The 21,579-nt window shown below is 58.4% G+C and overlaps 3 protein-coding genes across 3 annotated transcripts in view; 1 reads left to right on the forward strand and 2 right to left on the reverse strand.

The window, feature by feature from the left end:
• Window positions 1–251: 251 nt before the first annotated feature.
• On the reverse strand, window positions 252–2,517 carry SERTAD1 (SERTA domain containing 1). Its single transcript, XM_015813907.1, has 2 exons — window positions 2,489–2,517; window positions 252–1,476 (listed from the first exon to the last, which is right to left on the reverse strand). The coding sequence occupies exon 2, from the start codon at window positions 1,464–1,466 to the stop codon at window positions 789–791; it is 678 nt and encodes a 225-aa protein (XP_015669393.1). The 5' UTR covers window positions 1,467–1,476; window positions 2,489–2,517; the 3' UTR covers window positions 252–788.
• Window positions 2,518–3,727: 1,210 nt separating this feature from the next.
• BLVRB (biliverdin reductase B) lies at window positions 3,728–7,666 on the reverse strand. The gene is made up of 5 exons (XM_015813886.1): window positions 7,510–7,666; window positions 5,829–5,990; window positions 5,657–5,746; window positions 5,036–5,167; window positions 3,728–4,601 (listed from the first exon to the last, which is right to left on the reverse strand). The coding sequence occupies exons 1-5, from the start codon at window positions 7,622–7,624 to the stop codon at window positions 4,438–4,440; spliced, it is 663 nt and encodes a 220-aa protein (XP_015669372.1). The 5' UTR covers window positions 7,625–7,666; the 3' UTR covers window positions 3,728–4,437.
• Window positions 7,667–10,935: 3,269 nt separating this feature from the next.
• Window positions 10,936–21,579, forward strand: part of SPTBN4 (spectrin beta, non-erythrocytic 4) — a 29,313-nt gene continuing 18,669 nt past the window's right edge. The window contains exons 1-16 of the mRNA XM_015813867.2: window positions 10,936–11,095; window positions 11,723–11,874; window positions 12,453–12,626; window positions 12,964–13,055; window positions 13,285–13,365; window positions 13,624–13,739; window positions 14,902–15,014; window positions 15,466–15,653; window positions 15,808–15,925; window positions 16,041–16,199; window positions 16,635–16,937; window positions 17,537–17,687; window positions 17,790–18,663; window positions 18,833–18,970; window positions 19,644–20,024; window positions 20,156–20,537. Coding sequence (XP_015669353.2) covers window positions 10,936–11,095; window positions 11,723–11,874; window positions 12,453–12,626; window positions 12,964–13,055; window positions 13,285–13,365; window positions 13,624–13,739; window positions 14,902–15,014; window positions 15,466–15,653; window positions 15,808–15,925; window positions 16,041–16,199; window positions 16,635–16,937; window positions 17,537–17,687; window positions 17,790–18,663; window positions 18,833–18,970; window positions 19,644–20,024; window positions 20,156–20,537 — 3,582 coding nt within the window. The remainder of the gene's footprint in view (window positions 11,096–11,722; window positions 11,875–12,452; window positions 12,627–12,963; window positions 13,056–13,284; window positions 13,366–13,623; window positions 13,740–14,901; window positions 15,015–15,465; window positions 15,654–15,807; window positions 15,926–16,040; window positions 16,200–16,634; window positions 16,938–17,536; window positions 17,688–17,789; window positions 18,664–18,832; window positions 18,971–19,643; window positions 20,025–20,155; window positions 20,538–21,579) is intronic.

The following is a 21,579-nucleotide window of genomic DNA, read 5'->3' on the forward strand; positions in this document are numbered from 1 at the left end:
CTGCCTCCCCAGGACATCCATCAAGGGATTTGTCTTTCTCTTCCAGCGCCAAATGAGGAGGCCCCGAGTGCAGGTTGGGATTCTAACCTGCTCCCTGAAAAGGCCCCCTCCAGCCCGGGGGGGGGGGGAGTGGAGTTGCAATTGCTGTGGCTATTCCAAAGCAAGAGGGGAAAGCCACAGTCGGGTGCGCTTGGTCGAGAGGCTCTGGGGGCTCTTGGGGCGGGAAAGAAGACCCTGTACCAGCAAAGATTCTCTTCCTGTCCCTCCTCAAATACACAGAATACATGCCATTCCAATATGAAAGTGTTGAATTCTTTAAAGCACTTTAACAGGATGCAGCTTTTTCACTTTTTTCAATACTTGATGCTCATATAATAAATTACCCTCAATCTCACCACTCCTGGCTGCCCAACCCGTGGGAGCCGCTCTATCTACTCACATAAAGAGATCAGCCCGTTGAAGCTCCCCGAGACAGATCAAGCCCTTTGTGCAAGAAAAAGATTCTGGCTGAATCAGAGCCTCTTTAAGCCACTGCAGAATTTTGCTGTAGCAGATGACCGTTAGCCTGAAATTGGAGACAGCAAGTAGAGTACCCAACTTATTTAAAGTTGGTCACTTTTCTTTTGAGAAAGCTTCCAAAGAGGTAGCTGTGTGAGGAGCTGGAAACAGTTTTACAAAAGTTGCAATGAAGACTTTGTCCTCTGCGGCAGCGGCTCTTTCCCTGTCTACTCCCATTTTCAGCAGGCAACCAGGGATCACAATTTTCTTTGACGGTGCCCTCATAGTTCCTATACCCCCACAAGCACATCCATGAGACAGTCAAGGTCTGCCAGATCTGGCCTCTGCTCCCCTGGTGAGCAGAAGGCCTCCTTGAAGTTGGGGAGGCTGGTGGGCAGCCACAGATCGCAGTCATACATGGAGGTGTCTATGTCCTCAAAGACCCCCTCCAGGCTATCTTCCAGGAGGTAGCCACCAGGGCTCAGAAGGTCCAGGGTGCTAGAAGGGCAGGCAGGGGGTGTCCATTCAGCCTCAGGGCTGAGCAAACACAGCTGGCGCTCTTCGGGCTGACCAATATCACTCGAGTCCTCCGAAAAGGCCTGTAAGGCAGATGAGTCCCCATTGGAAAGGAGGAGGTCGCCCACGTATGGGGACAGAGAAGTATGGGGTGACATCAGCCTCCAGCTGGGCTCTGACAGGTTGCAGGCCAGGGCACTGGGCATCGGGCTGCCCTCAGAAGGGTCCTCCTGGCCTAAGGTGGCCTGGAGAATAGGGGCAGGCCCTGGTTGCATCTCCCCCTGGAAGCGACGGAGCGTGTTGGCCACCAGCACCAGGTGCCTGAGGTTGGGCTCAACATGTTGCAGACTTTGGTGGAGCTTGGAGACAGACAGGCTGAAGAGAGAGCTGCACGGCGTGGCTGCAGCAGGCTCAGCCTCCTCTTCGGTCCACTTTCGCTTCATGGCTTTCATCAGCCGATTTCTGGAAAAGAACAGAAGGGAAACCATCAGTGATGCCAACCCCAGCCAGGGGGCCCAGCTCGGCCCATGGGTCAGCCCTGCGAAGCAGGCCAAAGTACAGACAGAGAAAGGATTTCAGGGATGCTATTTTAGTGTTGCAGAATATAGTTGTAGAACTGAAAGCCTACTGGGTATCCCTCTGCCCCACCCCTACCCAAAGACCCAAGCAAGGTTACTTCCGGTTTTTTTCTCACCCCTTTACTCAACTGTTCTTGATTTCCTTTTCAATATCACCTCCCTACCTCTTGCCAAGGTTCCCCTCTGATCTCCAGGCACCTCCTGATCCAGTTCCAGGCCTCCCATCCCACCCTGGCTGCCATCGGGAGCGGGAAATGTGTATCTGGAAGGTTGCAATCAATTCCGGGGGGGGGGGGAATGAAGACGTCTTTTGCCTCTGAGCAGCTCCTTGGCGGCTCCCGTGACGGTCTTTACCCGGCAGGTTTCCCAGCGGTTCATGTTTCGGGAACCAAATCACTTCTAAAAGTTGCCGGTGGGGAGCTTGGCGACACCAGGGAGGACGGACGAAGTGAGGGGATGGCGGCCCGCAAGACTACCGGAAGCTGGGAGTCACCTCACCTGGCCTGCTCATCTCATACCCGCGACGACGGAGCCCCTCCGGGGGAGGGGGAGGAACCAAAGCCACCTCGAGCGCCCCCGGACCGGCGGGCAAGCGCTTCCCTCCCGGCGTCCCACCGGCTCAGCTGCGCCGCTGGCCGGAAAGGGTTGGGCGCTCGGGACTCCGGCAGAAGCGCGCAGGGAGGGAAGGGCGCGCGGCGATCCCCAGCCCGGCTGCGCGCGGCCAGCGACGGAGGCGCCTGCCCTGTCCGTCCCCTCCTGGGCGGGCGGGCGGGCGAGCGAGCGGCGCGGAAGCTGAGGGTGACTCACGCCAGCGGCGGCCGGCGCCTCCCTCGCCCGCCTCTCGCGCCGCCTGACCCCCCGGCCGGCGGGTTTCCGCGGGCCCCGGACTCACCTACCCGGCTGCTCAGAGGCCACTCAGCGGGATCTGGAAGCCGGCGCGTAGCCAATCGGCGGCCAGCATACTCCCCCGGCGATCCAGGCGAATCTCTCGGGTTCGACGAGTGGAGGATCGCTCGGGGCGCCCTGCGTGGGCGGAGGAAGCCTTCGCGACCAATGGGAGCGCTCCCACGAACACCTCATCTCCATAGAGTGGGCGGACACAACGAAAGGAAGGGCGCCCGACCGAACCAACCCACGAGGCCACGCTGATTGGCTGGGCAGGGGAGCGGTTTTCAAATCTGTCCGGCAGGGGGCACTGCCGCGGAGTCCGCGCCTCGACTGCGGGTTGGGGAAAGGGCGACCCCTAGAGGCGATGCTCGCAGGCGCCTTTCCCTGCGGCTGCAGGCGGGCGGCGTTCGCAGCGGCCTCTCGCCCGCCGCGCCTCTTCCGAGTCTGGGGGCACCAGGGCGAGGCCGTGCGATTGCCCGGAGGGAGGCCGGTGGTCCCCCGACGCAGGACGGTTCCGCTGCGCTGCGGCTGGTGGAGAACTGAAACGCCCAACCCGCAGACGCCTCGTCCGCCTCCTCGGAGAAAGGTGTGAGGTCTGAAGAAGCATCAGGGCCGGGTTTCAAAAACACTCCCGCTTTTTAATATATTTGGTCAACTGGAGGCAGCGAAGACACCTAACGCTCGGGCATATTTCCTCATCACAACAACCCTGTGAGGTGGGCTGACCGAGAGAGGGACTGGCCCAATCGCCCAGCTGGCCAAAAGGGAGGATTAGAACTCACATCTCCCGGTTTCTAGTGCAGCCTGTTCACTGCTGCACCACACTGACTGTTGTGTTATATGAATCCATCTAATCATGGCTTATGCAATAAATCATAGTCATGACCATTTTTAATTGAATTGTTGTGACTATTAGCTCAATCTTTTATTTTACTATTCATGAAATCCTGTTTTTTCATGTTTCCCTGCATGGAAAGCAGCTATTGCCCCAGACCTCCCGTGTGGCCACTAAATGCCCATCCGTGTTTATTCCCTTGACATTTGTGTGTCCCAGTGCAGGTGCGTCAATGGCCAGGCAAGATGCAGCCCCCCCCCCAAAAGCACACCCAATCTGTCCTCCCTCTTTGGGGCTACTAGCAGGGAGCAAGAATCTCCCCGTGCGCTCCACTCTTCTCCCTTTTAACCAAAACACGAAGAATTAATGGTTCAGCGCAAGATATTATTGAAAACTCCTTCAAAGACAGTTCTTAATTAGATCCAAGTGATCGCATTACCATCCAAATAGTTTGGTATTTATTTGATTAGCTGCTTATACTTTGTATGCTTTCAAGTTGCACAGAACTTTGCAAGCATCAACATGAATTAAGGTTTCTTAGCAACACAGGAGGAAGATTAACATTAACCTGGGGATATTGTTACTTGCCGTCCAACCTTTTACTAATTCTGATGGGTTTGTTTATAGCTGGATACCTAATTTTCAAGGTGGCCTCTGCATCCAACCTGCTCTCTGCTGATGAAAGGGGCTTGGCTACTGCCTTCCACTTAGAACACAGAATCATAGGGTTGGAAGGGACCTTGGAGGTCTTCTAGTCCAACCCTCTGCTCGAGCAGGAGATCCTAGACCATTTGTTCTATGGTTCTACCATTTGCGCTGTGCAAAGGCTTTCTTCGTTACAGCAAAAATACTTGCTGCCCAAAGAGTCCTTTCTGCCATGGGGAGGAAGTTGCAGACCACCGGCCCCCGCAGGAGCCAGAGCCTGCCCAGCTGCATTTGGATTCAGGGGAGCTTCAGCCCACAGGGGCTGCTGGCAGCTGGTCTGCCTGCTGCAGGGCGCTGGGGTGGGCATCTGCTGCCCTCCTGGGCTTCCTACGAGAGGCGGGGAGGCACTCAGTAGCACAAGGGACGGAGGGGGGCAAAGGCATCCAAGGCAGTGATTTCCGGCCTTCTGAGGAGGGGTCATGGCTTGGGATAATGCCTGGAGAGGTAGACATTTTTCCCATCATACTCAGGCGTGGTCAGACACTTGAGAAAGAAGTGCCCCAGGTCATGCTTGGAGATGACTCGGGCGCTACTCGAGCTGTTCACGGTTACAGTGTATTCACCGGTGAGGGGCTGGTCACCTGCAGGAGGAAGAACACCCATTGCCAGAAGCCATATCCAAAACCCAACTGGGCCAGCCATTCAGGGAGCAGCCCTGGCTCAGCCACAGTTGGCTTCTTCCCGATTTCTGGAATAAACCATAATGGCAGTTCTATCACACATTCAACAGAAGCCAATCTGGCCACTGGGCGTTATTTACCTTGGGATAACCAGATCGAGCCCGCTGCATTTAAAAGAAGCATTTTGACCAAGCTCGCTCTTCGTTTAGCACTGAAAATGGGGCACATTTCTACATTAGGGGGTTCTGGGTTACCCCACTGGTGGAAAATGGTTTTTTGTGCATGGATGATTTTGCTGACTACCTCTACAGTCACAAACCCTTCCTGTGCCCAGATTGACCTGGCGGTTGCCGGCCACTGTGCTCCGACCACCCAGCTCTCTCCCCAGGGCACACCTGCAATGTGAGGCGGCATGACATAGACGCAGTCCAGGCCTGACTCTTTCAGGATCTGCTGCATCCGGATGTGGTCTTCGGTCACTGGCCGCAGCTTGGTGGGAACTTTTTCCAGGTCCCACATCAGGAAAGCTACAAGCAAAAGCCCCAAGAGAAACCCCTCATTGCAGTGCCTGGGTCTCCCCTGCAAGGGCAGCCCAAGGCCGACTCAACTCGGCCCACCTCTTTGCGGGAGAGGGCGAGAGCGTCCAAGGGCCTTGGGAGCCTAAGCTTAACAGCCCAAGATGAACAGCAACAAGGAAAGGACTCTGGAGACCAAGGAAGGCAAAAACCTCCTTGCAGGAATCCCAGGCAGCTCAGCACACCCTGTGGGGCCCATCCCCTGTTTGGTCTGGAGAAGAGCAGAGGTGAGGCCATCATCCCCCTTCCAGCCTCCACGATCTCCAGCTGCCTGGAACCATCTCTCCATTCTCTTAACTCCCTGAGACCCAATGCAGTTCTTTTCCCCGAGGAAACCCGGGGCCATCAGACAGGCAGCAAGGGGGTGCTTTCTGACCCATCACTCAACGGGAGGTCCTGTCCAGGAGGCAGGAGAACATGACCTTTGCGCGGGATGCCTACCTGAGAGACAGACCACCACTTTGCGGATGCCGCAGGACTTCATGGATGCCACGATGTTCCGGGTGCCTTCGGACATCATTGTGGTGGGACCTGAGAGGCAGAGAAGGAAACTCATGTGAGCCAAAAGCCTCGGAACAGGGAGAGGCGGGGGAGGAAGTGCCACCACTCCTACTGAGGTCATTGCGGGTGCCCAAGATGATGATCACAGCGTCCTGCCCGCTCACGGCTCCATCGACGTCTGCCCGGTTCAACACGTCTCCAACCACCACTTGTGCTGGCTGTAGCTCGGGGGGCAGCCGGACAGGATCCCGTACCAGCACCGTCACGTGGTAGCCTGGCAAGGGGGAAGAGAAAGCAGCTGGTCAAGGCGTCTTCCCACAAAGCTCTTGGAGGGAGCAGCAAAGGAAGCCTCAGAGCAGGCGGGTGAAGGCGGCTTCAGTCCTTTGCCCTGAGTGGGTGAGCAAGGTGGGGACAGTTCAGAGGAGGAATTTCTGCCCCCGCCCTGCTGGCCAGCACTCTCGCCTGTCCTTCTGCCCCTCCCCCCACTTAGGCCACAAGACTTTCCTCTCCCTTTAACGTTTAATTGTCTCCTCCGGTTGTTCAGCATTAAATGCTTTGTCTTTTTAAAATAACTTCAGGTAAATTTCTTCTTGGCTTGTTCACATGTTTAAGAAATAAATTACAGAGGAAACGCTAAACCTGTTTGGCCTGGCAGCATTTTTTGTATTGCAATTTCTTGTGTGGTAAAACTTTCTTTTTTGGAACATTCTCCAGGACATTTTACGCCACTTGCTATCCTTAAATGGGCCCTTCTAACTAATTCTCTTGTGGAGGCATTTTTCCTTTGAAAATTAACCAGAGCTGCGTTGGGCAATTCTGGCATTTCTCCCTGCCTCTGTGCCAAGTTTGAGAGCACAGGACCAACCCCATCTATGGGGCAGCTCAGCCCCGCTTAAATGAAATCCAAGCCCTCCCCCTCTCCCCCCTATGCTATTCAAGTTACCTTGCCTTCCCCCTTCCGTCCATGGCTTCACAAATGGCTGGCCCAGAGGACCATTGTACCTTGGAACTCAGAAGAAGCCTAATCCTACAATCCACCAACTCTCCCCACCTGGGCTGACCGGCCCAAAGGCCCTCAGCCCCTCCACAGTTATGGCTGCGATGCCCATCCAGAGGATCACTGGGGACCCCTTTTCTCAGGGGGCTTCCATAACCAAAACAATTGTAGCCCCTCTCCCCTCGCCAATTAGTTCAGCTCCCAAAGAAGCCGCAAGGTCCCTGCAGGGCTGGCCCCACTCTCTCCTCCTTATCACTGCACAGCACAGGGCAAGCAGGGGAGGGGAGGATGCCAGGCGACTTGTGATAGCCAAGGCCTTGCATCCCAAGCGCCTAGCCAGCCCCGGCCCCTTCAGCCTGCCAAGCACATTGGAACAGGAACAGGGCTGCTTTGGGGATCAGGTCTGCTGGCATCACCTGCTAAACCAGCCCTGAGAGGTCAGGGGAAGCTCCCACACCTGGGCCATTTCCTGAAACCAAACTATGGATTATGGCCTCACTCGTAGCACCAACACCATGGAATAACTTGCAGGTGCAATGCCAACTGGGGAAATGCATGCCTTTTATCTTCACCAACCCCACTTCGCAAACAAATAAACGGTACATAGCAGCTGCCCGCTGCTCCTTCGGTATTCGCCTCCCCCCCCCCGCCCCCAGTTGTCAGCCGCTGGGGCGCTTCTCCGGGGAAGCAGCCGCTTCCCGCGCGTGTCCTTTCGCAGACGGGGGACGATGCGCCCCTTCGCGGGTGCCCCGCTTGTTCTGTCCCCCCGCAGGCTGACGCCCCTGCCCTGCCTCACCCGCTTCCAGGGCTTGAGCCAGGGTGGCCAGGCCCGTCATGCCGGTGGCGCCGAAGATGGCGATTTTCTTGCAGGCTGCGGCAACCGGGCCTCCAGGCGCGCGGCTTTTCTCCATGCCGTCGTCGTTGCCTCCTCGTCGCTCCAGCCCAGGCCAAAGCAAGCCCTTCCGCTTGGAGCTCCGCCCGGGGAGGTAGGGCCAGCGGAAGGCGACGCCTCGCCGCTTCGGTTCCCGCGGCGAGCAGAGCGCCCGCGAGCCGCAGCGGAGGCCAGGGGCTCGAGCCCCCGCGGGCTCACTCGGGGTCGCAGCGGAACAAGCAACCGTTTCCTCCGCCGGCACGCTTGCCTCCCGTCCCCGGGTGCTCGGAAGAGCCGCTGGCCGGCCCTGGGCGCCCGAGGGAAGCGCCCGCGTGGGCCGTCTCGAAAGGCGCGGGAACGGTTTAGACAAGCCGCGGGCTACAGTCTGAGCCCCCTCGGTCGGGGCGCCTCCCTGGGAATTCCCGCCCGGCCCGGCTTAGCTTTAGGCTTGTCTGTTTGGGGAAAACAGGACAGCGCGGCACGGCATGTGACTCAAAGAGAGGCCGAGGGACCGGGAGGGGAGGGGCGGGAGGAGGGGCCTTACCCGCAGCACCGGGAAGGGGAGCCCAGCCGGCAGGCAGAAGCTGCAAGGCTGTGCTGTAGTTCTTTCGGGCAAGGCGTCCCCGCGCAGCTCTCCGGTCCCCGGGCGGCACTGGTCAGCCATGCGGGTCCCTCCATCGCGGCTCACTCCGATTTGGCGTGGTCGGCCCAGTTACCGGCGAGAGGAGCCGCCGCCTCGCTCGCGCCTTCTTATCCAAGCTGCCGGGCGTTGCTCCGGTTCTTTCCGCCACAGCCGCGCAGCCCTTTTTTCCAATTCGAGCTACGCCTCCTCGGCACTCGCAGCCGCGGGCGCCCAGCACTGCGGTGCCCCTCGCTCCCACCAGCAGCCGCTGCTCGCGTCCAGAAGCTGGCGGCCGGACGGGAGGAAGTCAAGGACTGGCGCAAGGTGAGCCGCTTCGCCCCCGCCTGCTGCCGCAGACCCGTCCGGGCAGCTCTCCTGGCGGGCGCGGGCTGCCGGACCGCGTGCTCCGGAGCTGCTGAGCGGCGGGAGGAAGGAGGGCCGCCGCAGCTCCTGGAAAGCGGCCCTTGCAGCGGGCGCGGCGGTTGCGGGAGGGGGGGGGGCTCTCCGGCTTTCGTGGAGGGGCGGAGCGGCGCTCCTGGATTGGCTGCTGGGCCAGGACGGCGATAGCGAGACAGGCATAGCGAGGCCGCGGCCGGTACCGCCGGACGGCTCTGCTCTGCTCCTGCGACCGCTGTCGAGAGCGCCCGCCAGCAGCATCTCGCCCGGCCGCTGCCGCCGCTTCAGGCGGCAGGGAGGGGTGAGGCCCCGCAAGTCGCCGGTGCTCAGGTGAGGTTGGCCAGGCCGCGGCTGCGCTCGGGGGAGGAGGCCCGAGGGACCCCGTCGGGCTCTGATGACAGGACCAGGACCGGGAGCGAAGCGGAGAAGAGCCGGAGCCGGTTCTCCGGAAGCCTCTCAGGAGGGGAGGGGGCAGGCCGAGAGTCGGGGCGCACAACAGATGGTCAGCACTTCCGGACCCAGCCGCCCTTCGGGGGTCACCCGTCCCCGCAGCAGAGCCATTCCCCGGGGCGGGGTAGGGGCAGAAAGGTCCTCTTGCCTCCGTGGGGCAGAACCCCCTGCAAGCCTATGGAGGCTGCTGACGGGGTGAGGAGGGGTCTTCTGAACCCTGGGCTGTGTCTGCCCCATCAGGATAGAAGGAAGGAGGCCTTAAATGGTGGCGGGGTGAGGGGGATCATCCAGGCCCTTCATCCCTCCCTTGCTGAGCCCTTTTTTGCAAAACAAGGCCAGGGATCTGGTTCCTTCTCTGTCCAGGATGGGATGAAACAGCACCTCTCCTTCGGCCTTGCAGTGATGAGCTGCAGATTCCCAAACCTGTCAAAATTTGGGCTGCTTATTCGGGGTGTCCAAATGGGGTGCAAATGATGGGCATCAACAATGTGATGAGAGGACCTCTTGCTCCCCTGCAGGGGATCAGGTGGTTTGCTGGATGGGGGGGGTGTTCCCCTGAGCCCTCCCTGCACCCTGCACCCTGCCTGGGGCCTTGGAGCAAGGGAGCAGGTGCCAGGCTCACGTTCATACCTTGCACTCAGCCCCATGTGCTGAGCTCTATCATAGAAGCTTCACCCACAATGCCCGGCCATCGTCTGCTTCCCGGCCCCTGGCTTCCTTGATGGGTGACTCTCAGGGGGCCAGGAACCCCATTCTCTGAGCGGCTCCTTAAGATGGCCAGGCACCCCAGGGCTCCTGAAATCACCTGTCAAAACCCACTGAACGTGGACCTTGCCTTAAATATAGGGAGGGAGGAATGATTCTGTCACACCATGTGGCCATGACCTGATGCTGTGAATGCCCCCTGAGGGCTTTCCCCCTGGTAACTCACCCCCTCTACGGGCCAAAGGGGCTTTGGGAAGACACCTGGGCTTAGTGGGGCGCCAGGGGCATGGCTGGCTGCCCACCCACCCTGGGCCGGTCTTCTTTCCAACTTTTATGATGTGTCTTAAAATGAGCTGCAGACAGATCCTCTAAGGCTGCTTAAATTAACCTCTTTAGCATTCAAAATGACTTCAAGTAATTTGCCTTTTAGCCTGTCTTCCCTAGCAATAAATATCTATTCCAAGCCTGCTGCTCCATAGAGGGTGGCTTTTGTTGGGGTCAGACTCTGTCCTTCCAGCCCCCCCCCTTCCTACATTGATTCAGGAGTCAGCCACCCTCCATAATCTAAGCTGCAGCTGTTGCTGCCACAGACTCCCCTCCTGGGGGGGGCACTTCTGACTCCCAATCATGTTCCGAATGGGCCAGATAAGTTCCTAGGGAAGGAGAGGGAACTCATGGCTCCTGTGGGGCTTCCATATGCAGAAGGGTTTGGACCCCCCACCTCCAATTAAGGCAGTCCAGCTGCCTTGAGGGTATCCAGGTTGCACCGTGAGGGAAAGGGGGGGGGCTGGTTCAAACAAATGAGTTCTGCTCCCCTCTCACCTGCTCCAGGGGACAGCAAAGGCCAAACTGGCCAACATGCACCGATTTGCATGTTCTTGTAGTGTGTCTTTTCTCAGCCTTGCCTGGCTGGCTACACTGGGGACTGGTTGAAAGGGGGGTGTCTGCCAGCCCCCCTACATCCTCACCAGAGAATCAGCCAGTTGGTGACCTCTCGCACAGTCTTTGGTACCAGGTGTAGGCATGGCAAAGCAGATGTGCCCTACAGGCGCTCCCTTTAACAGCTGCCATTTTCTTTTTCATTCTTTCTTTGGAATTCTGAACTCAGCATGTAAGTGGCGGGTGCAGCTTCAGGGGTTCATGTCACCCCTTTATGGGGCTCCCAGGAAAGCAGCAACATGGCAAATATTACACCGGTTCAGCTGGATAATCAGGAGGCCCAGCAGCAACTCAACAATACCCGATGGGAGGGCACCGACTCTCCCCACCCCCGGCCTTGGGAGGAGGCTACGGCCACTGTCAAGCTCTTCGAATGCTCACGGATCAAGGCCCTCGCGGGTAGGGCTGCCTTCCACCTGGGCTCCTCTTGTTGGGCAGGAAAGTATACCTTAGCGATGGGGAGGGGCACCGAAATGGGGCTGAGTGAGGGTGCTTCCCCTCTGAAATGGTGCAGCCAATGGATTTTTAAATAAAGAGGAGGGGTTTTATTTCAGAGGGATCTTCCTTAAGTGCGGAGTGTGGGGAGGGGCAGAGCCAAGCCTGGTTGGCAGGTGTGCCTACCTGAAGCTGAGCCCTGAAACCCACGGGATGGTGGTGGTGGTGGTGGTGGTGGTGGAATGGGATTGCTGGACCAACTCCCAGGAATCTCCATGGGGCAAGGCTCTGGGAATAAAAGTCTAGTACCAGGAAGAGTGAGAAGGTAATGCTGGGCAGTCTGGGATTGGGCCCCACTGTGGCTGTCACCTCTCTGTGTTTAAGCAACACCAGGGCCCCCCGTGGCTGCAGCTGTGGTCCTTCCCCCAGAAGCCCCCTGGGTCAATGAGAATGAAAAGCGCACTGGGGTGGGATGGCCCTCAAGCCAAGCCCTCTCTTGAGGATGGCCCTTGAGCTTCCAGAGGAGCTGGTGGGCTCTCTGCGGGGTGAGAGATTGGCCTAATGCCCCCCCCTCCCCGTGAATTTTGTCAGACGAGCGAGATGCAGTGCAGAAGAAGACTTTCACCAAGTGGATCAACTCCCACCTGGGCCAGGTCTCCTGCCGAATCAGCGACCTCTACACAGACCTGAGGGATGGATACCTACTGACCAAGCTGCTGGAAGTTCTGTCTGGGGAGCAGCTGGTAAGGGGGTCTCTCAGCTTTTTCAGGGATGATTGCCCCGCAGGATGGAGGGAGGTATGCCTCTTAGGGCCAGAGAGGCTGGTCGCTCCTGTAAAGGGGGGTGAGCTTTTGAGACAGTTGGAGCCCCCTTGATTTTTGCTGGGTAACTTCAGGCCCCAGGGCCAAAGGGGGGGGGCTGAGCCCTGAAAGGGAAGGCAGTGAAGGGAGGGAAGGGGGCTGGTAGAAGAGTGGTTGGTAAAGGCAGAAGACGGGGCTGTTTTGTTGTAAATCTCTTAACCAAATTCTGGAATTCTGCAACCGATTGTAAATGCAAGTCAATTGCCAGAATACGATGCTACGATTGTGCCTTTGAAGATGGGTTGTGAGTAACTTTTTTTCAAATCTGTTGTAACTTTGAATGGGCATTATACTATTGGTCATAAGTCAAGAACTAACTATCAGTGTTACTTATGCTGTGACAGCATTTTAATTTTATTGCAATTGTGCAGTTTTAAAGGTTATTTGTACATGTCAATTCTGAATGTGCTTAGACTGTGCCTTGATGGGAGCAGTAATATTTTGATTGGCTTCTGTGGCAGCCCAAACCCACCCGGGGGAGGATGCGGATCCACTCCCTGGAAAATGTGGACAAAGCCCTGCAATTCCTGAAGGAGCAGAGAGTCCACCTGGAGAACGTGGGTTCTCATGACATTGTGGATGGCAACCACCGCCTGACCCTGGGCCTCATCTGGACCATCATCCTGAGATTCCAGGTAGGGTAAGAGGGCAGCTCTTCCAGAGGGGCTGACAGATGGGGCCATGCCTGGGCAGCTGGGCCAGCTGCTGCTGGAGGATTCCAAGTGAGACCTGGAGCAACCTGGAGATTTTCTTGTCTCCCAAAGCTCTCCGGAACAACATTCTGTGCAGGTCGCAGAGAGTTTGGGGAAGGGTGGACGGCCTGGGCAAGAGAGGGAGGGAGCTGGCTGGTTTCTAGGGCATGTCAGGGAAGGCACCTATGGAAATGAAAACTCGGGGGGAGGGGGCTGGACACAGGTGAGCTTTGGAGAGAGGAGGGCCAAAGGACCCCCCTCTCCTGCTTCCCCCTCCCAGATCCAGGTGATTAAAATTGAAACAGAAGACAGCCGAGAGACCCGCTCGGCCAAGGATGCCCTCTTGCTCTGGTGCCAAATGAAGACGGCAGGGTGAGTCCTGAACAAGGTCCAGGTGTCTCTGAGGCGGCCGAGTCCTGGCAGCCAAGAGGTGACGATGCTGTGAGCCAGTGTTTGCACATGTCATGGAATCGTGGAATCGCCTGTCCTGGGCAGGTGATCCCTGGGGTCCTGCAGCTGCCTGCTGGCGTGGAGGGGGCAGCAAGGTCCCCTCCCCATCCTAAACCGCCCTGGTTCAGAAGAGGCTCCTCCTCCTTTTCAGTTACCCTGAGGTTAACATTCAGAACTTCACCACCAGCTGGCGGGACGGGCTGGCCTTCAGCGCTCTCATCCACAGGCACAGGTGAGGAGGCTCTGAGGGGGCTCTGGAGAAAGCACGGCTGGAGGGCTGCTGTCCGGGAGCTGCTCTCTCCAGCCAGGGCCTGGGGCGGTCAGGTGGCCTCCTGCAGGAGCTGGCAATTGGCCAGCTGCAAAATGAAGGGGGCTTCTCGTGGACTTTGGCCCAGGCTAAGGGTAGGTCCGGTGCCATGAGGAGAAATGCTCTCTCGGTCCCACCCTGGATAGATCCAGCCCCTCAGGAGGCCTTCTGTTTCCTCCCCAGGCCGGACATCATTGACTTCAAGAAGTTGACCAAATCCAATGCAGTCTATAATCTCCAGCAGGCCTTCAACACTGCTGAACAGCAGCTGGGCCTGGCTAAACTGCTGGACCCCGAGGGTAAGGCCCCGAATTGGCCTTGGAGGGCACACCCTGGCTTTCCTGCCCAAGACTCCTGGAGAAAGGAAGGCCCTTCCTGGCCTTGGGAGGTGGGAGGCAGCTCTGAGCCGGGAAAGGTTCTTGGCAACTGCAGTTGGGGGGTCTGTGCGGATGGAGGTTGGAGGTCCAGAGCTCTGCCAGGCCCAGCTTTCCATGACAGATGCAGACCCCTTTCACTGGATGCTTCCCAGAAGGCAGGATCTCAGGCACCAAGTTGGTTTGCCCGGTCGCTGCCCTGCCCTCCACAGTGCTTGAAATGGGCTGGGAAAGAGCCCCTCAGTCAGTGTCCAGCAGAGAAACTGGTTTCTCGCCTGTCTGCTGCCAGTCTGCACGTTGTGGCTCCTCTCCCCTTTGATCTGGGCTTCTTAAGCAATGTTTCCTGGTTTGCCAGGATTCAACTTCAGTTATGGCCTTTTAATCTGAAGTGGAGTGGCCCCACCTGCCGCTCCTTTCTGTCTACCAGGCGAGAGTTTTTCTCCCCAAGAGAGCTCTCTGCCCGGTGGGCTCCGTGGCCCTCGATGCTCCAGCTCAAAGGCAGCAGCTGAAGAGGCTCCTCTCCAGGGGGGTGGCCCTTTTGTGGGGGAGTCTGGCAGCTGCCCCTTGGGGTTGCTGAAAGAAAGGTGTAGCCCATCTCTTGGGCTAAGAGAGGCCAGGAGACGGGTGCAGCGCCCTGCTTCTTTTGGTCTGACGGGGGTAGGGGTGCTGAACCCAGCCCCCCAAGTGGCAGGGCCTCAAAGGGCCAAAGAGCCATTGTTTGAGTGCAAAAAGCGCCCAGACAAAGCTGGGGGATGGGCTGATCTGTCCCTGCTGATCCTGGAAGGCTGTGCCAGGATCTGCCCCAGCATGGAAGGGTCCCTGGGGAACCTCAGACGTGAACCTGCTTCCCCCAGCATCCATTCCCATCTCACAACATCCTGCAAAGTGATTGGGGTGGCAGTAGGGTGGCTGCCCAAGCCCCTTTCCCGGAACAATGGTGGGTCTGAACCTGTCCAGGGTCTGCCCCTCAAACCCTTGTTGGCCAGCCGTGGAGGGGAGACTTTGGCCTCCCTCCTGGATGGCTCCTCGGCTGCCGCACTTTCTCTCCTCCTCCTCCTCCTCCTCCTCCTCCTCCTCCTCCCCACAGATGTCAATGTAGAACATCCAGATGAGAAGTCCGTTCTTACCTACGTGGTGTCTTTCTACCATTATTTCTCCAAGATGAAGGCGTTAGCTGTGGAGGGGAAGCGAATAGGAAAGGTGAGCCTGGCAGGCGCGGCTCTCAGAGGCACTGGCCCACGTTGCCCCCGTGCTGGCCCAGAGCAAGGAAACACCCCCCAACACACACACACAAACACCCAGCCTGGGTGGGATATTTCATATGCTCAGCAGCTCAGCGTGGTCCCTGAAAGGAAGGAGCCTCGTCCAGCTCCAGGAGGAACGTGAGTGTCTGATGGCAACCATTGGTCTGCCAGGACCTCTTGGGTGACCATCTGGCCAGGCAGCCTGGCTGAAGAGCAGAAGGTCCCAGAAACAGGCGCCTGGAGGAATTGGCAGCACTGACTGGCTGTAGAGGAGGAGTTGAGGGGTGCTCAAGGCCGCGTGGCAGCTGGATCAATTGTGCAGATGCCCTAGGGAGTATCTGCTTGCTGCCAAGAGCATGGGGGGATTTCACAACCCTAACCCTAAGTCTCCCCCACTCCTGATCCAGGTGCTGGACCAAGTGCTGGAGATCGAGAAGATCATAGAGCGTTATGAGTCTCTGGCCAGCGAGTTACTGGAGTGGATCGAGATCACCATCCCCTTTATCACCAACCAGAAGTTTGCCAACTCCCTGTCGGGGGTCCAGCACCAGCTGCAAGCCTTCACCGCCTTCTGCACCCTGGAGAAGCCCGTCAAGTGAGCCTCTCAGGAGGGGCCTGCTTTCTTCCGTTAGGGCTCACACTCCGGGCCCCTGTGTGTCCCCCAAGGCTGCTGCTGCCACCTTCCCTGCTTGCTCGGAGTGGGGGGCAGTCCACTCTGGCCGGGCTGACCCTGTGCCCTTTGCCTGCAGGTTTCAGGAGAAGGGGAACCTGGAGGTTTTGCTTTTCTCCATCCAGAGCAAACTCCGCGCCAATAATCGCAAACTGTACGTCCCCAAGGAGGGAAAGAGCATCTCGGATATCAACAAGGTAAAGAGATGCAGGTAGTCAGATGGCCTGTCTTGACTCTGGCAGGCCCTCCCTTTCCCTCCCTCCTCCCTCTCCTCTCTCTGGCTCTCTTCTCTCTCTCAATCGCTCTTGCCAGGCCTGGGCGCAGCTGGAGAAGGCAGAGCATGAACGGGAAGTGGCCCTGCGCGCTGAGCTCATCCGTCAGGAGAAGTTGGAGCTGCTGGCCCAGCGTTTTGACCACAAAGCCGTCATGCGGGAAACTTGGCTGAACGAGAACCAGCGGCTGGTCTCTCAGGTAGTAAGACTGGGGTGGGCTGAGGTACCCTGAGGGTCCCCATAGCGAAGCTTTCTCAATGCCCAGCAACAACTTTATACTGTCCCTCACTAGAAAGTCCCAGGGAGCTCAGCTCTGGGGGGCATTTTTAAAAGAGGGGGCCGCTGGCCTTGGTGGGGACAGCTGGGGAAAAGGCTTCCAGGAAGCACGGGCTGGGTCCAAGCAAGGATGAAGAGGAGCAGAGGTGGGTCAGCTCAAGAGCCTAGGCAGCCATTGGGGGCCAGCAGGGCAGGATTTCCTGGGGAGGGGGGTCCATGGAGATAGTAGCTCATGGAGCCTTTCCGAAGGACCCTTATTTCCAAATTCTGAGGGAAGGCAAGAGAGCCACTAGCTTGCTCAAAAGGCACTCTGTGCAGGTGCAAGATCTGCTCACCAGTTCACATTTCCTCCTCTCAGGACAACTTTGGCTGTGACCTGCCTGCCGTAGAGGCTGCCATGAAGAAGCACGAGGCAATTGAGGCAGATATCTCCTCCTACCAGGAGCGCATCCAGGTGGTGCTGGAGCTGGCCCAGGAAGTGGAGTCTGAGGGCTACTACGACAGCAGGCGCATCATTGCCCAGAAGGACAACATCCTGCGCCAGTGGGGACTTCTGACAGAGCTGGTCAGTGCTCGGCGCACCCGCCTGGAGCAAAATGTCGCCCTGCAGAAGATTTTCCAGGAGATGGTCTACATGATTGACTGGATGGAGGACATGCAGGTCTGGGTCCTACCCAGGGCCTCCTGAGGGAGCTTGGGGAGGTGGGGTGGGCAGGCAATCTCCGCGTTCCCTGCTCAGTAACACAGGGGAGACCAGCTGGAAGGTGGGTCCTGCCCCCTGCCATTTTGCCAAGCTGAATCCTGCCAGCTGCATTCGTGTACCTGGACACGTACATTATGACACCTGAACTCAAAGAACACTGAGTGGTGTGCAACATCACACAACACCACCCCCCCCCAAAAAATGCACAGAGAGTAAAAAGAACCCAGTCAGGGGCCACCCTGTTCTTTAGGCGGAAGTCAGAGTGTGCCATCCTTCTGTGCCTGGAGACAGAGCGCCCCCCCGGATCCCTTCCACCTTGGCCTGGTCCAGAGGAAATTCATGGCTCCCTGGCATGTTTTCTCCCCAGAGCAGGAACAGCATGCACCGACTCAGGCTTCTCTCCTACTCAGAGAAGCCCACCTGGGGCACCCTAGAGTTGGTCCATCCCCTGGGCCAGCAGAGGCTTAGTGTGGCTCCTGCAGGTGCTGCCGTGGCCTCTCTTAGGAAAAGAAGCCACAAGTCTTGCCACTGGCATTCATGCCTGATCACCCTGGCAGGCCCAGCTGGCATCAAAGGAGTTTGGGAAGCACCTTCTGGAGGTGGAGGACCTGCTGCAGAAGCACAGCTTGCTGGAGGCCGACTTGTCTGCGCAGCAGGACCGGGTCCAGGCTCTCAACGCCGCAGCCCTCAAGTTCTCGGAGCTGCAAGGTGATCCTCGGGGCCTGGTTGGCCTTGGCCAGTGGCGGGAGGGCACTTGTGGGCTCATAGTGCAGGCTCTCACCATGTGTGCCGGTCGTCCTTCCCCCCCAGGCTACCAGCCTTGCGACCCCCAGATTATTTGCAACCGCGTCAGCCACGTCCAGGGCTGCCAGGAACGGCTGCAGGAGCTGGCGTCCAAGCGGCGGAAGGAGCTGGAGGCCTCTCGCCAGCTGTGGTCCTTTCTGCAGGAGGTGGAAGAGGCCGAGGCCTGGGTGCGGGAGAAGGAGCGCATCCTGTCGTCCTCCCAGAGCTTCGGCAAGGACCTGGACAGCGTGGCCAAGCTGCTGAGCAAGCACAACCTGCTCCTGAGCGAGCTGAGCGGCCGCCGCTCCCTGCTGCAGGCAGCCATGCGACAGGGTGAGCAGGCCTTGCTGCGGAAGCGCTTCGGCCTGGGCAACGTGCAGGAGAAGATCCGGGACGTGCGCCTGCACTGGAAGAAGCTGGAGGGGCTGGCAGCCAGCCACCTGCAGAAGCTGCAAGGGGCCTTAAGCTTCCACCAGTTCAGCGCTGACACGGATGACTTGGTGGCCTGGCTGCAGGACGCCTACCGCCTGGTCTCCAGTGATGACTTTGGACACGACGAACACTCCACCCACTCGCTGGTGAAGAAGCACAAGGGGGTGATGCAGGAAATTGACAAGCACCGGGCGGCGGTCCTGGCCCTGCGGAAGCAGCTGGCCACCCTGGCCCCCGAGTACCATGAGACCATGGAGGTGCAGATCCGCATCGTGGAAGTGGAGCAGCTGTATGATGAGGTGGCTGAGGTGGCCATGCTGCGGTGCCAGTGGCTCCAGGACGCCCTGGCCGTGTACCACCTCTTTGGCGAGGTGAATGCCTGCGAGATCTGGCTTGATGAGAAGGAGCAATGGCTCAACCGGATGGAAGTGCCAGAGAAGCTGGAGGACGTGGAGGCGGTCCAGCACCGGTAGGGGGGACAGTGGAGAGAAAGTTGGGGAGGGGATTGTTCAGAGCCCAAGCCCCTTTCCCTCTTCTTTCCTTTGTACTTCTGCTTCTCCCCCCCCCTGCCTCATCCCACCCAGGTTGTCTGTCTTTTCAGGGAGAGTTGGGCTGATCTCACCTCCCTTCTCACACAGGTTTGAAAGCCTCGACCAAGAGATGAACAGCCTGATGGGTCGTATTCTGGATGTTAACCAAATTGTTCAGCAGCTGGTTGATGGGGGCCACCCTAGTTCCTCTGAAGTCCGATCCTGCCAGGACCATCTCAACAGCAGGTAGGAAGTGCCCTGCGCTGGAGGGGGAGGGCAGCCCAGCTGAACATCCGGCATGAAGGTCAGTGACCACCGCTCTGATCCACATACAGGCAGGGGGAAGGAGAGTGGCAGCTTCTCCTATTTTGTCCCCAGAAAACCCTTCAGGGACCCGGGTGCTACTCTCTCTTTTCAGACCTGAGTCCCTTTGGGCTGCTTCACTGAGAGCAAGCAAGGAAAGAGGGACAGGCTGCTGGCGACACTCAGGCATTGCCCCTTGTCAGCTCACCACAGCTTCCCCTCTGTCCTGTCTCCCTCGACCCCTGGATGCTTGGCCTGGGGTTGCCAGAGCCAAACACTGCAGGAGGGGGAGCAGTTGTATCTCTTTCCCCCTACAAGGAATCCCTGCATGCTTGGCCAGGAGAGGATGACCTTTCTTGAAGCCGGGCACAGTACCGTGTGTCCACTATCTCTCTCGCCCACATTCCTTCCTCAAGCTCTGAACAGAACCCTAATCAGGGACTCCAGTGCTCCTTTAATCAGTCACAGCTGGACACAGCCTTGCCCCAAGGTCCAGACCCTGCTGGCCCACCCAGGTGCTGGGCAGAGGGGAGCCAAACCTGTTTCTTCTTCCCATACCCTCATCATGACCTTTCCCGTATTTGTTACCCTTTTCCTGGTCCCGTGGGGTGACTAGATGGAACCGAGTGGTGGAGCTGGTGGACGATAAGAAGAATCACCTCAGCTCCATTCTGAAGATCCAGAACTACCTGCTGGAATGCAGTGAGATCAAGTCTCGGATCCGGGAGAAGCGCAAGGCCATCGAGTCCACCCAGTACAGCAGTGGTGATCTGGGCAGCGTCCTCTCGCTCCAGCGTCGCCTCTCCACCATCGAAGCGGCCCTGGTGCTGCTGGAGCCCCGGCTGGTTGAGCTGCAGCAGGAGGGGGAGTCCTTGGCCACCACCCACCCCGCCCAGGCCATGGAGGTTCTCATGCAGTTTGAGGAGATCAGTGAGGAGTGGGAGGCTTTGAAGAAGACTCTGCAGGGCTGTGAGGATTCACTGACGGTGGCCAGCAGGTCAGCGGGGCCAGTGGCTGAGGGGGCAGGCCGTGGGGCTCACCACAGATGGCCAACAGAAGCGGCCAGGGAGGCCGATTGGGGCAAGGGTGTCTCAGGAGGCCTCTCACTGCCCCAGCCTCTCCTTGCAGGCTGCAGCAGTTCATCCAGGACCTGGACGGCTTCCTGACCTGGCTGGTGAAGACGCAGGCCGCCGTGGCCTCGCCTGGGGAGGAGCTGCCAGGGGATCTCTCAGAGGCCGAGCGGCTGCTTCACCAGCACACTCTGCTCAAAGAGGAGATCAGCCGCTACGAGGAGGATTATGCCAAGATCCAGGCTGTCAATGATGTGCTGGCGCTGGAGGAAGCTGAGCTGCCCTACCTGTCCCTCCAGCAGTGGCTGCAGAAGCTGGAGGTGGGCTGGAACAAGCTGCTGGAGAGCTGGGAGCACCGCCGGGAGGTCCTGGTGCAGGCACACATCTTCTTCCTCTTCCTGCGTGATGCCAAGCAGGCCGAAGTTTGTCTGTACAACCAGGTAATCCTCGCTGCAGCCTGGCATCACCCTCCTCTGCTGCGGGGCAGATGGGGCACAGCGCCACCCCAGGGCTGCAGTTGGAACTGAGGAGGCAGAACTGAGAGGGCCTCCTGCCTGCCAGTCACCCCTCTGGCTTCGGAGGAGGCTGCCGACTTCCCTGCTTCTCAGCCCTGGGGAGCTCAGAAGGGGCCTGCTCTGAAGGGAAGCTGCCCTGAGGGGCTTGGCCAACAGCCATGGGGCTTAGCCAGGTCTGCACCATCCCTTGACTCTGTGCCCCACTAAAGAGGGGTTATTCTAGCTTTCCCCGGCCTTTGGCACCCTCTGAACAGTCTGGCCAGTGGCTGAGAATATGGGGCTTGTCCCCAGACACAGAGAACCTGCCTGCTTGGGCTAAGGGGCCAAAGTTGCCAAGCCAACCTCAGCCAGTTTGAGGTTAGGGACAGAGCGGAAGACACTCTGGCCTGGCAGGACACGTGGCCCCTGGGGTAGATTCACTCATACCGGCTGAAAGCATGCAACAGGCTGAGTTTGGATACCGAATTTATCCCCTTGCTGGGTTTGTACAACAATCTTGGTCCTATGCTGCCAGATGGCCAGTTCGCAAAGGGCTAACTGTGGCTAAGCATAGCAGGTTGTATGAATGCCGCCCCCTAGTTTGCAATGGACATTAATCCTGGGATGAGGTGTGAATCGGATTGCTGTTGGTTCACCCGAGCGCCGAATCCTGAGCTGGTGGTCACCAGCGGCTTTCTCGCCTCCTTCAGCCCCTACAAAACAGAGCCTTCTTTGGAGAGCAGGTGAGGCCTGGGTGCAGGAAGAGACGCCCTCCACAACGCTCTGCTGTGTGTGGCCACGTCCCCTTCTGGAAACGGTGGGCAAACAGAAGGCGTTCTCCCATCTCATCCTGGCTGATGCAACCTTCTTTTAGTAATTGACATGAGCCTTGAATGAGTAATCCAAAATCAGAAATGGCGTAGCTTCTTTTCTGACCAACAGAGTTTATTAAGTGGCAAGAAACTCTTCCTGCACCTCACCAGACATC

Source organism: Protobothrops mucrosquamatus, unplaced genomic scaffold (genome assembly GCF_001527695.2).
Source record: "Protobothrops mucrosquamatus isolate PMUCROS unplaced genomic scaffold, P.Mucros_1.0 scaffold201, whole genome shotgun sequence".
Taxonomy (NCBI): Eukaryota; Metazoa; Chordata; class Lepidosauria; order Squamata; family Viperidae; genus Protobothrops; species Protobothrops mucrosquamatus.

What these genes read in the sequence shown, in the direction of transcription:
- BLVRB (XM_015813886.1), bottom strand. Translation starts at nt 7,624, where the DNA reads ATGGAGAAAAGCCGCGCGCCTGGAGGCCCGGTTGCCGCAGCCTGCAAG. An exon ending in AGTGGTGGTCTGTCTCTCAG is followed by an intron (nt 5,168 to 5,656) that starts GTAGGCATCCCG and finishes TTTTGCTTGTAG; the next exon opens with CTTTCCTGATGTGGGACCTG. An exon ending in CATGCCGCCTCACATTGCAG is followed by an intron (nt 4,602 to 5,035) that starts GTGTGCCCTGGG and finishes TTCCTCCTGCAG; the next exon opens with GTGACCAGCCCCTCACCGGT.
- SERTAD1 (XM_015813907.1), bottom strand. Translation starts at nt 1,466, where the DNA reads ATGAAAGCCATGAAGCGAAAGTGGACCGAAGAGGAGGCTGAGCCTGCT.